This window comes from Petromyzon marinus, chromosome 23 (genome assembly GCF_048934315.1).
Source record: "Petromyzon marinus isolate PM22_M1 ecotype Great Lakes invasive population chromosome 23, UKy_Petmar_22M1.pri1.0, whole genome shotgun sequence".
In the NCBI taxonomy this organism is placed as follows: domain Eukaryota; kingdom Metazoa; phylum Chordata; class Hyperoartia; order Petromyzontiformes; family Petromyzontidae; genus Petromyzon; species Petromyzon marinus.
This window is the reverse complement of record NC_133689.1, coordinates 8,779,282-8,792,267: the sequence shown is the minus strand read 5'-3', so window position 1 is coordinate 8,792,267 and position 12,986 is coordinate 8,779,282. Positions and strand designations below refer to the sequence as shown.

At 44.2% G+C, this 12,986-nt stretch overlaps 1 protein-coding gene across 20 annotated transcripts in view; it reads right to left on the bottom strand.

Annotated features, from left to right (window-relative positions):
* LOC116945264 (regulating synaptic membrane exocytosis protein 2-like) overlaps window positions 1-12,986 on the bottom strand; it is a 264,074-nt gene that overhangs the window by 52,422 nt on the left and 198,666 nt on the right. For 12 of the 20 annotated variants that reach the window (XM_076069014.1, XM_076069015.1, XM_032959632.2 and 9 more), the window contains 2 exons: window positions 10,646-10,726; window positions 5,209-5,280 (listed from right to left, as the gene is read on the bottom strand). The exons of 2 other annotated variants lie outside the window; for them this stretch is intronic. In XM_076069014.1, coding sequence (XP_075925129.1) covers window positions 5,209-5,280; window positions 10,646-10,726 — 153 coding nt within the window. The remainder of the gene's footprint in view (window positions 1-5,208; window positions 5,281-10,645; window positions 10,727-12,986) is intronic. 6 more of the 20 variants (XM_076069011.1, XM_032959633.2, XM_032959634.2 and 3 more) reach the window with 3 other exon arrangements.

Genomic DNA, 12,986 nt, shown 5'->3' with positions numbered 1-12,986 from the left:
AAAACAATGTGGAATTCATGCCAGTGCCACAGTTTGGCGTGTGATACATTGTCATGTTCCTATTTAGTACAGTTTTATTTTTAAAATAATCTCAAAATCGCGTCTTTTCAAAATGTGCAACTAGCTCCGTTCCTGTTTGTGCGGTCATTATTGCTGACGGGGCTACACAAACGAGACCACTGCATTTTTGGATATTCTCATTGTTGCCTTTGTGTTAGTGATGGTGGCTTCATCATTTTGCTCTTTCCTTCTCGCTGTCGTTTGAAAAACTATTTGGCGACACTGCTGCATTGGGAGTGGTGCAAAAGCAGGCATAATCCCAAACAAATCAACACATTCGCCAATAACAGTGGCCTCAAAAGGAAATACGTCTCCCCCTTCTATGTCGTTGAGCAAATACGTCGTCACTTTATTAACACCGCTACCCGATTCGCATCGCCTCGACCCCACACTCACATCGCTGACACAGCACAGTCCCTCCTGTCTCGTTATCCATCGCCTCTCAGCCTTCGCCTCCACCGCCTACCCCCGTGAATCGCTCTGATTGACGTCGTTTAGATATTCGTTGTCACACCTTTCAGGAATGCATCCCCGACATAAACCGGGATATTACTGTATTTTTTTCTAAATATATTAAATGGATTAGCCCACAACGTCATGTGCACGTCGTGTGCTCAGAAGGATAATTTCCATTGGCTGAAAGATCACCTCTATATTTTTTTTTTATTTTAAGGTGCGATTGACAAACGTGTTGAGTGTTTCGTTCGCTATTAAAATATTCATATTATTGTTCTCATTCTGCCATTATTTGTCAGTCCTCCATACATATTTCTGTGACTGACAAGGTTAAATGCTGGTCGCTCCACATCTCCTTGGCTGCTTATATTTTAAATTGCCATCTTGTCTGTAGCTGTTTTTTTTTACACTGCTTAGAGGATAATATGTTTCATAAGCAATGGCCTCTTCTTTGTTTGACAAAATCATCCCTAAAATAACGAATACATAACCCAGCCCACAATCCTTATTCCTTGGCAAGATTTTAACCAGACAAATTATAATACACACTAATAACACTCACAATGTAAATCATAATACGAATGGCATAAAATAGTCTACACTTGCAACATCACAGGATCTTCTAAATACATACAAATGAATAGTCACCCTATTTCATTGAGGGCAAATGAGGATTGATTTATATAAACGAAATTATACATTTATACTCCAAGACAAATTATTTGTTTACTGTGTGGGGTGAAGTGCTGTTCGTGAACACATATTAAGACCCGTACAGCAAACAAAAAGATCAAACGGAACTAAAGGTAACTTTTTTTTTATTTTATCAGGTAAATCCCACTGAGCAATGTAGCTCTTTTTTCAGAAGCGACTTGACCACAAATGACAGCTCAACGAAGTGGCTTATCATGTGGAAACGAAAAGCAGCCAAATACTCTAAACGCACGTTTCTAAATGTGAAGGGAAAAACCGGAGGACCCGGAGAAAAATCCAAGCCATTACAGGGAGAACATGCAGACCCCAATTATATAGGCGTCAAGGTCAGGATCGAACGCACGACCTCATGTATACCAGGCGAGACAGTTAACATCTCGCCACCGTTGGTTTGGCCAGCACCACATTTCAGTTTCAGTTTTCATTTATTTGGTATAGCCCTGTGAGCCATTCGGATCTTGAATCGGGTGCAACCGCAACAAACAAAAAAACAAAAAAACATGAACAAGAAAACATCAAGTGACTAGTGACTGTGCAAACAGAAAATCCAGGAAAAGACAGCAAAATATTCCTGAAAAAAGCACCGTACACCAACGCTGTGTGCAAAAAATCCCAGTGGGATGCAAGTCAAACAACAACAACAACAACCACAAGAAAACTTAGATTAAGGCCATCAGTCTAACTCCGTACTACAACAAACAAACATGGCCCAAACCAAAAAACGTTTTCGACATCACCAAAATAAAGCCATAAAAGCAATGCAACAGTGATCATAGGAACTGTGACCGAATTTTCACAATAAACGACAAACAACATATAATACCACATATGACCGCCTTTGGGCTCCCCTCATATTGATATAAATGCACCCATAGCAGGTATTCATTTTAGGCTGACTCAACCAGGGAGAATCCCAAAAAAGATTCAGACATCAAATGCCAAAGGCGTGCTATGCTGAAGCTGATCCTGAGTGTTCAGCACTGCTGTGCATGCCAACCGATACACCACCACTCTCCAACAACGAGAACGGATCTCCCCGCATGGTACAATAGCATGTATACATCTTCACAAAAGCTTTCGCAGATATGCAGAATAGTTGTCATTATATATGTACACATAGACAATAGAAGTTTCAGCATGCACACATGTCATCGCAGCGCGCACATTATTCAATCAAATGTGTTACTCGAGAAGTATTTTTTTTTATTGTAAACTTACATGGATGCTTGTAATGGAAAGATACCTTTCCAATGGCACTCCGTTGATTCGGCCCAGTTTAACAATGTCAAAGGAAGAGGAGGTGTGAACTGAAGGCTCGGTCAGTGTTATAAACACAGAGGGCTTGTGTAGGCAAAAAGGAATTTACAAGGGATGGCTTCCTGTACCAATGTAGGGCCATGTGTGGAATAAAAGGTGTTAAGAGATGCTCTACAAGGAATTTCTTCAGAAATATTTAAATAAAATAGCAAAAACAAGTTTTATTTGGGATTAAAGCAGCTATGCACTCTGCGTTTTGTTTAAAATCAACAACATCGTATAATAAACAATGTTAACAACTTCAAAGCACGAGACAAACGGCACAAAGTCTCGCCGCACTTCGCAAAACACCGTTGAAAGATGCCCCGTAAGTTTATTTTTGTCTTTGGTAAGCACAGCGCTCTGGTTTACATTTGTCAGCGAGGTAAAAAATCTGCATTCAAGTTCAAGAAAGAATTGTTTGTGCTCGGAATAAAAGCACCTCAGTGAGCCACAGCTGGCATGGGTAGAGCATACAGCACCGTCTCCCCACTATTCGTTTCTTTTACAGTTTTTTTTTTTTTACCAGGTAAGGTCCACTGAGCTACACTTAGCTCTTTTCAAAAGCGACCTGGCCACAAATGATAGCTCAACGAAGTGGCTCATCACGTGCAAATGCATAGCAGCCAAATACTCTAACGCACGTTTGTAAATGTGGAGGCAAAAACCGGAGGACCCGGAGAAAAATCCACGCAACCATGGAGAGGAACAGGCGTCAGGGTCGAGATCGAACCCACGACCTCCGCATACCAGACATATCGCCACTGTGGTGCTTCTTTGATCACTTGTCCACCCAAACAGAAGTGTAGTAGGCCACTACATGTAAACAAAGACGGTCACCGCATCGCGCACTTTCAGATGCGCTTCTGCGGCCGTCTGGAACGCTCTTCCTCCCGTTATTAATAAGCCACTGTAGCAACGCACTCTTGAATCTAGATTGGAAACGAATTTGTTTAGGACTGCTTTTTTTGTGTTCAGTTTGTTGCCCTTCCCCCGCACTTCCAATTAGCACGGATGCCTACGTACGGTGCGAAAGGAGTTCAACGCACATATTAACAAATGGGCCAATGTCTCGCTGAAGGTAGTTCGAGGGGATATTTACACAACACAGTCCTGTGGAGGAGGGGGGATGCTCCCGTAGTGTAATGCTTAGGGCACAGGACAAGCGATCCACAGGCCGCAGATTCGATTCTCTCTGTGGGCACGGCAGTTGAAAGTGCTGCAGGTTTCTTAACCCCCCGCCCCGCCCCTGCAGTGTGAACGGGTGCACCACAGTTAAGTCTCTTTCGCAGGTCGCGTTGGGAGGGGTAAAGTGTGGGCAACCCCACCTGTCCAGCGTGGAAGAGTGGGCCACATTTCATCTAAATGGGCTCTCTGGGGGCTTCCTCTGGTGCAGGCCCATTTGCCAGCAGTGGCGTGAGCCGGCAATTGCAGACTTTTCCACCTTTGCTCTGTACAGTATTTGCAGATTACATTTCAATGGGCTGAACAGGGTTAAATATAATTCATTGTATTTGTACTGCTCTGCGCTGGGTAACTCGTGTTGATAGCATGAGCGGAGTAAGGATTAACAGGAATGTTGTACCCTGTGTCCTGAAGGACTCACAATCTGACATTTGCGAATACGATGCCTGGATTGGGTGGGGTGTCGCTCAGCCCATCAGCTTCTCAGGGTCCATAAAATAAATACCAACCAGAGCAAGACACAAATTGGCTGACAAATGGGGAGACTGGCTCACACTTAAGGATTCTTGAATTTATATTAATACGCTGATAGTCTGCAAAGGTAATAATCACCACCGGAATACGCATTCGACAATGGATGACAGACAGTTCAACCTACACATTCAAACCACTGCATACATGTTTTGTTGGCACTCTAGGATAGAAAATAAATAACAATTCAAAACGGTTGCTGAAATGAATCCGGTGTTTACTTTACAGCGATGCTCACAATGTTTCACTAACCTTGTGTTGCGAATGGAAAACACAAGCAGGGCTCAACATCACATAGACTAGTCCATGGGCCAAGACCAAATATTTTACTTGTTGGTATCAGAAATGAGATGGTAAAATAATGTTGATAACATCTTTAAACCACTAATATTAGTGAATTACGCTAAGCATATATGTATGTTGAAATCATCATTAGACCTCCTTTGCCAGTAACAAAATGTAAAAATAGGGTTTTCACCCTTTTTTCTGGCAAAAAAAAGTGTTTGCATTTTGACTGCAGGTATTGTGGTTAATACAGACATTAATCCTTATAAAAAAGGTTTCAGTTTTGTTGCCAGAAAAAAGGGGAAAACCCCTATTATTATGTTGAAATCCTTCCTCACCGTACGTATCCAAAGGTGCTAATCTAGATTGAAAACTAATTTCTTTAAAAGTGCTTTTCGTCTGTCGTTTGTTGTCCTTCCCCGCACCTCCGATTAGCATGGTTGGGTAAGTATGGTGCAAAAGAAGTTCAACATGCATACATCCAATTAGAGGTGCGGGGATAATAATCTGCTTACGGAAGCTGGTATCACCAATTAGTTGCCACCTCTAGTGGCAGTGATCTCTGCTCCAACCCATGGACTAACATCACCCGTGTCTGCTCCTGATGAAGCCACACACTGGGGGGGGGGCAAGGGGGGGGAGCAAGGGGGGGCAGAGAGGAGTGACGTAAAACAGCTGTACCTGTCCGTCTCGTACACGCTGCTTTTCCGCGACTTGAGACTATGGGATCGCTCGAGGGGCTTGCCGTGGCGGCTGAGCCAAGCAGCCCCCAGGGTGGCGGGGAGAAGGAAGAAGAGGGGGGCAAGCGGGCGGGGAAAAGGCCACGCCGAGGTGCAAAGGAGAGGAGAGAGACAACGAGGGGAGGAGGAGAGGATTAACCCGGACAAATGGAAATGGTGCGAGGAGCCAAGGCATGTTGATGCACTCTCGTTGTTGTTGTTGTTGTTGTTTTTACACAAGCACATACATTGCACCGTTGACTTTTACAATGCTGCGTGTTTTGTTACAGCCATAACATATCTCACATTCCTATTCAGCACACCGAGACAAAGATCCCCCCGCATAGCCTTAACAGACTGTTGGGGCAAGTGCTGTTAGTGAGCACCTATGAAGGCCGGCACGGTACACGTGGGGGGTGGGTGGCCAGCACCACGCCCGGCCGCCTTTGCCTCCCCAGTTGCGATGTTTATGCACTGCACTAGGTACTCATTTGATGCTGAGTCGACCTACGGGAGCCCCAGTACAGGTTCAGATCATCGTTACTGAATCGAACTTGAGTTGCTGGGTTTATAGTAAAGTGCGCTAACCACTACACTACCGCTCCCCAACTAATTACATAACTAGACACGTACATATTCATGCAGCAGTGTACATGTGTACACATGCACACACATTATCACAAACACACACTTTATTCAGCCTTATGGCAAGCATGATTGCTTTTGGGATGACAATAAATTGACAATTATACAATACGTTGTTATTGTTATCCTATATTTAATGTAAAATGTTACTCCATCTGGAGCTGTATACATTGCGTTTTGGACAAGTTGTGACACGTTTGTGCAAGTGAGCTGGTTTAGAATTAGCCATGAAGTATATGTCACAGCTATTAGGTTTAGATTGGTGTATATCTGCAAAAAAAATTATTGCTTGAAGCCATAGTCTCATAGTTCATATCCTAGAGATTTAATGAAAACTGTAAGAATGTTTTTATCTCTTAGTCCCTTTAAGCATGCATCTTTGCGAATGCGGCACGTAATTAACTTTAAATATTCAACTTTAACGTGGCCATTATAATAGTGCATGCTTGACTTAAAGCTTTCGTGACTGCAGGAATTAATATTCTTGGGTCTTTCGGTAAAGTCACGTAGATAGGTTCAAAGAAAGACCCAAGAATATTGTACAGGCTCTTTGATCACGGAATTAATATTGGCACTGAAAAAAAGTACTTATGATTATAGTACGGCATAATTATTAAAATCGTTTCCGTGATGAATCCACATGCACGCATATAAGGAAAAGCTAACCAAACGTCCCGGTTTGAGGTTGTCCCAGTTTCAGAAAGGCCGTGCTAAATGTTGTGAAGCATTCGAGAAAATGTAGAGTTTGTTCCCATTTCAGAAATGTACGGTGCCACGTTTGACTCTGTGATACATACAGAGGAGGGTGCTAGCTAAGTAGTGGGCGGGATTGGCGGAGAAGGCGGGGCCAGTGTGAAAGTGGGTGGAGCTAACTGACAGAGGGAGGGGCTGCCAACTCGCCATGTGTCTCTGTGGAGCCATGCTGAAACGTGGTAGCTATAATGTAAATTAACTATTTTAACGACTTAGCTATGTATTTTTTTTTATTTTACCAAGGTAGATATTCAGGCATTCACACTCATCAAATGTTTACATGCACTCTTACACACGTATATTCACAGTGTATCCTTTGCATTAGTGCCCATTTTCAGCACTTGTTGGTAATGCAATGTCAGAAATGTCAAAATACTCAAAATCCGCATGGCTTGACTAATTTACACCAATTCAGTTTATCCACGAGACTCAACAAGCCTGCTATCAAAGCTTCCACAGTGTTCTGTGAGAAAATAACACTGACGGTCTCAGGGTTAATACTCTACTTATCCGGAGATGGTCGTGAATAAGCAAATTTCGTAGGTAATTATATTTTCACGAATCCCCTGAAAAAACACCCCGTAAAAAGCTATAAAATGTCTCATCTCTTTATCTCATCACTGTCTCATCGCTTTATCTTATCGCTTTATCTCATCACTTATCTCTGATCAATGTATCTCTCATCATACTCTTTGGTTCTATTGGGTAAAGTCACGTAGGTGAAAATAAAATAACAAAAAATCACGACGTTTCGGCCACAACACAAGCGGCCTTCATCAGGTGAAGGGACGAGACTGTCTGGAGGACAGCGCTGGAGTGGGAGAAGCCACGCTTAGATCACGACCTTTAAGCTGTGTGAGAAGAAAACACCAAGCGCCTTGACAAAGGAATTAGCATATAATTTAGCATTGAAATGGCTCATTGAAATAGCTAAGTTAAAGTATACACATCCGTAGAGGTACCCCTTGACAAAGGAATTAGCATAGAATTTAGCATTGAAATAGCTGAGTGATTAGCTTGTAACTGGTCACAGAAATAGCTATGTTAAAGTCAGAGCATATACATTCACCGAGGCACCTAGAACTCATCAAACAGGATAATTTAGCGAAACACAACCACGCTCAGACAGCGGACCTTTAAACTGTGTGCGAGCAAACAAGGTGTTCTGACATCATCAATTTATCTCATCCCTTTATCGCATCACATTCTCTCTCTTGATGCTGTGGTGAGATGCGCGGATCGCCAAAATCGCGGATAGCAAGTTCATGAATAACGAGGCAATACTGCAATCAATCACAGCCCACTGTGTCCCCAGCTACATATGAATCTGCTGCCTCTCTGTAAACCCACGTCTCTGTTGAATAGTCCATACATTCCTGAGCATGCACGAATTCTTTATTTAATTAGAAAATGTCATTTATCATACATCCATGGCCTGAGATGGAAATTGTTGTTATGCAAGGGAGACCTGGGTGAAAAAACCCACGAGAAATGACAACTCTAACGATTGTAAATTACAGCAATTGTAAATGACATAATATCATATACAAATAAACTGTGCAATGCACTACAGTCGCGCTGGGTATCCGAGGTATATTGTTTTTAGCAAATGTATGCGTTGCTTGTAATTCGCGTTCTTATAAACCACAATCCATCACCCCTGGCAATAAACAAGACTGACGCACGAACGCACACGCATCATGCCTGAATAAAAATCCCCAAAACAGTTTTTTGACGTGCTTGATATTACGCTCGTTGATAAAAGTTGATCGCAATTGAGAGCTTTCAACTGCGCCGTTCATCCTTGATGGCGTTGATCTCTGAGAGGCGTTTGATAGTGCACTGCCACGTGTCTTCCAGGATGGCACGCGGTCCCAAAAAAACCACCAAAGTCAAAAACAAAAAAGCAATACACCGGTTTTCCCACACATCAAAAGATATATTCTGTCGTCGGAGTTGTGTAAAAGTAAGAAAGTGACGGTGCAGCCCCACCAATGTCTTGGTCATGCTACTGGTAGAGCGGCCTCTACCGGCAGGGTTCCCACGGTGGCTAGGAGATGTTCACTACCTCGCCTGGTATACAGGAGGACGTGGGTTCGATCCCGACCCTGACGCCTGCTGCTGTATATTTGGAGTTTGCGTGTTCTCCCCGTGGTCGCGTGGATTTTTACACGCTTTTGTTTAACTCACTCTGTCTGTTGCTGTTGTTGTTGTTGTCGTATCCTCAAATCTTGTAACTCAATTTTATCCCACTTCCCAATGTGGTATCGACTGCAAACTTGGTATACTTATGTCTTACTGATGACAATGCTATATTATATCATTAAAAATATATATTTTTAAACAATCTTTTTACACGCTTTCTATTAAATCACTGTCTGTTGTTGTTGTTGTTGTCGTATCCTCTAATCTTGTAAATCTATTTTAACCCACTTCCCAATGTGTTATCGACTGAAAACTTGGCATACTTATGTCATACTGATAACAATGCTATATTATATCATTAAAATAAAAAAAACATATTTTTAAAACATTCTTTTGTATATGTTATGTTTCGGCTTGGGTCTAATTGTCCACGCTCAACTGACGTTGGTTGTAAATCACCACGGCCCCATAAGTTGTGGCAAGCCTCGGGGCCACTTCCTGGAGTCGTGGAGTTTTGCCGTTACGAGTATGGTACATTTCATTAAAGCGTGTTTAAATTTTTTTTTTAAAATATTACTTATTCTCCGGATCCTCCGGCTTTTCCCCTCTACATGTATTATAATTAATGTGCGTTTAAGGATTTGGCTGCTGCTATATATTTCCACGTGATAAGCCACTTCGTTCAGCGATCATTTGTGGTCCAGGTCGCTTCTGAAAAATAACTATACAGCTCAGCGGGCCTTACCTGGTAAAATAAAAATTCGTTTGAATAGTTTCAATAGCAGGAGTTATGGACTCCCTCTAGAGGGTATTTGGCAAGCTCTTCCATGCTGGCCACGAGTTGCAAGTACCCACATATTAGCCAGCTACACAAGACCTGCAAATTAACTATGTGTACATACTCTTTGGTTCTTTTGGTAAAGTCACGAAGATCAAAAAATAAATAAATAATGGGGATACATTTCCTTTTATGTATTTTTTATTTTATAAAAGTAAATAAACTTGTATTAAATAATAGGGGTTTTCCCCTTTTTTCTGGCAACAAAACTGAAACCTTTTTACAAGGATTCATGTCTGCATTAACCACAATACGTGCAGTCAAAATGCAAACAAAAAACATACTATGATAATATATGTGGCATTGTCCTTGAAACTGAATGGTCCATACCAAGGGACGGCTTTCTTTTGAGCCTCGACCCAATTGGTGCTCGACCAGATGACGCCAAAAGGCATACAGCTCAAAGACAATGCACCATCAAAGTAATGAGGGCTCGGGGTGAGCATCTACATCATTAGACCTCCTTTGCCAGTACCAAAAGGTTCAGTTTTGTTGCCAGAAAACAGGGGAAAAACCCTATTATTACATTTTGGTACTGTCAAAGGAGGTCTTAATGATGATGGATAACTTTTATTCATTTTTATTTTTCACCTACGTGACTTTACCGAAAGAACCAAAGAGTATGGATCCTTGCAGTCACAAAAACTTCAAATCTAGAATGAATAACTACGTGTGCTGTACCCATTTACACGACTGGTTGGACAAAAAAAAATACTTGGCGTTCGTGTCAACTGCCGAGCCGGGACATCGAATTAAACAGGCGACCACTGGACTGCAAGTCCAATGTGATAACCATTACACCACGGCATCATCCTGCGCAGCTGGGTAACGAAACACATTTAATGAAGGTCAGTGCACATCCAATGTGACTACTGCTCGAGACGTCTACCGGCTTGCTCTTCGAAATCAGACACAACAGGTTCCCGTGAGCCACCCAGCATTCTCCACTTGGTGTCCGTGCCCAGCCGACGAGGGGGTGGGAGAAAGGGGGGGGGCGGAGGGGCTCATTCCGGGGTACCTGTCATCGTCGGGCGAGGCATGCTGAATGAGAATCCTAGGGCTATCTGGTCGCTGTCTGTCTAGCGACAAGAAGTGTCTGCTGAGAGAGTTTGGGCACACACACACATAAAGACATACACACATACACACACACATACAGACATACATACACATACACACATACACACACACATACAGACATACACACACATACATACACACACATACACACATACATACATACACATACATACAGATATACACACACACACATACAGACATACACACACATACAGACATACAGACATACACAACAATAACAACCGCCATTCACCACTAAGTGGTGGTGACGTCACCACGACGCTTGTGCCAGGCTATGTGCACCCTGAGGCCACGTGAAGTGTCGAATGCCCGCTGGCAGGAGGTCACGGGGCAGACCCAGGTGCCACGGGTCGACTGAGATGACTGGCTGATGCACCACCTGTGCCCCCTACTGTGCCAACCTGCTGTGCTTTAGCCACCCGGCGCTCCGCTCGTTGTTGTGAGCGCCGTTCCTCCGCCCTCCGTTGTTGTTGGAGGGCGACTACCTCCAACTGCCCAGTAGCGTCCTTCACGAGCCTCCTCCACAGAGGCCGATCTTGACACCGCTGGTACTAGTCATCGGCAAGTCCACTCAGCTCCACGTCCTCCTGTACCACATCACTCCATCTCTTCTCTAGCCCGTGCCGCGCCCGTTTAGCCCCCTCAATCCGGCCGAACAAAAGCTGTTTCGGCATGCGGTGGCTGGGCATGCGGGCTACCTGACCCAGCCATCGCAGCCTTTCCCGCCGGAGGAGCTCACCGATGGGACCTTGCCCAGATCTTTCAAGGATTTGTGAGCTCCTCACACAATCCAGTCTGGTTAAACCCAGGATGGATCGTAGGCAGGCCAGCCTAAATGTTTCTAACCGGCGAAGATGTTCCATTAGGGGGGTCCACGTTTCGCAAGCGTAGAGAAAGGAGGGAATGACCGTGGCCGAGAAGACCTGAAGCTTAGTGCGGAGCGACAGACCAGGTAGCTTCCACACAGCATTACACAACCGATGAAAAGATATTGCCGCTCGACTGATTCGGAGTGAGACCTCTATTAAACTGGAGCCGGTCATAAGCACACTGCCCAGGTATGGGAAACTCTCCACTCGCTCCACAACTGCCCCATCACCGATTGGCAGTTGTGGGGGTGTAGTGTCCGATGGTACAAAATACCCAGGCAGGTGCTTAGTTTTGGTGGGGCTGATGGTATGGCCCCACCTCTTAGTGGCACGCTCCAGTCTCAGCAGCAGCGTCTCCAACTCCTCCTCTGAATGATCAGCTATTACCAAATCATCAGAATATAAAACCGGGAGCAAGCGAGGGCTTTACCATTCTGGCGAATTGCCCGATGCTGCTGGATGTATTTACCAGCGAAACGTCGTACTCAAACTGTAAATGTTGTGGATTCACTCTTCAACACACCGGTGGGCTAAAGTAGTGAATTATTGTCTTTTGTCAACGTGACACTTTTTTTGCTGATTGGTCGTGTCGGGGTGTGGAGGGTTACGACACATTTATAAATAACGCGATCTAACCCAAACACCTTTATTATGAATAATATTGGTCGCGAAAGCCTACGTGTTAAACTGATACATAACGTGGTTGAGCAATAGGGAGCCATCCCTTGACCGCACCCGGGCATCGATCAGCCTATCAGCCTCCCATTATATCTGTACCATATGGAGATTCCCCCGGTACAGCTATTGAAGGCTTCACAAACTACGTGGTCAAAATAGATGTTAAATAATTTGGGAGCCAGAGGACATCCCTGTCGCACCCCAAGGTGTACAGGGAATGGCTCTGACTCCCGACCACGTAGTTTTACCCGGGCCCGCTCACCATCATGAAGGTCCTTAATGATCGTGAGCAGAGGGTCAGGTACTCCAAAAGCACGAAGAACAACCCAGAGCCCAGGCCTACTGATGGTATCATAGGCCTTGACCAGGTCAATAAATCAGAGATGTAGGTCTTGTTGGAATTCCCTACACCTCTGCTGTAGCAGACGGACAGAAAATATGGCATCTGTGCAGGACCGCCCTTTCCTGTAACCGCATTGGGGCTCCGCAAGCCTCTCCTCAGCGTGCCTGGCAAGGCGATGCTGAATAATCCTTGCCAGGACCTTTCCCTGTAGTTGTTACAGTCTGTGCGGTCCCCCTTCTTAAAAAAGGGGGACCACCAGGGCATCCTTCCAAGTGGTCCAGACTGTTGTTATGATGTCATATAGGGCAGTCTGTGCACAAACGCCACCCTCCCTCAGCATTTCGCTTGGGAGATCATCTCTGCCCGCT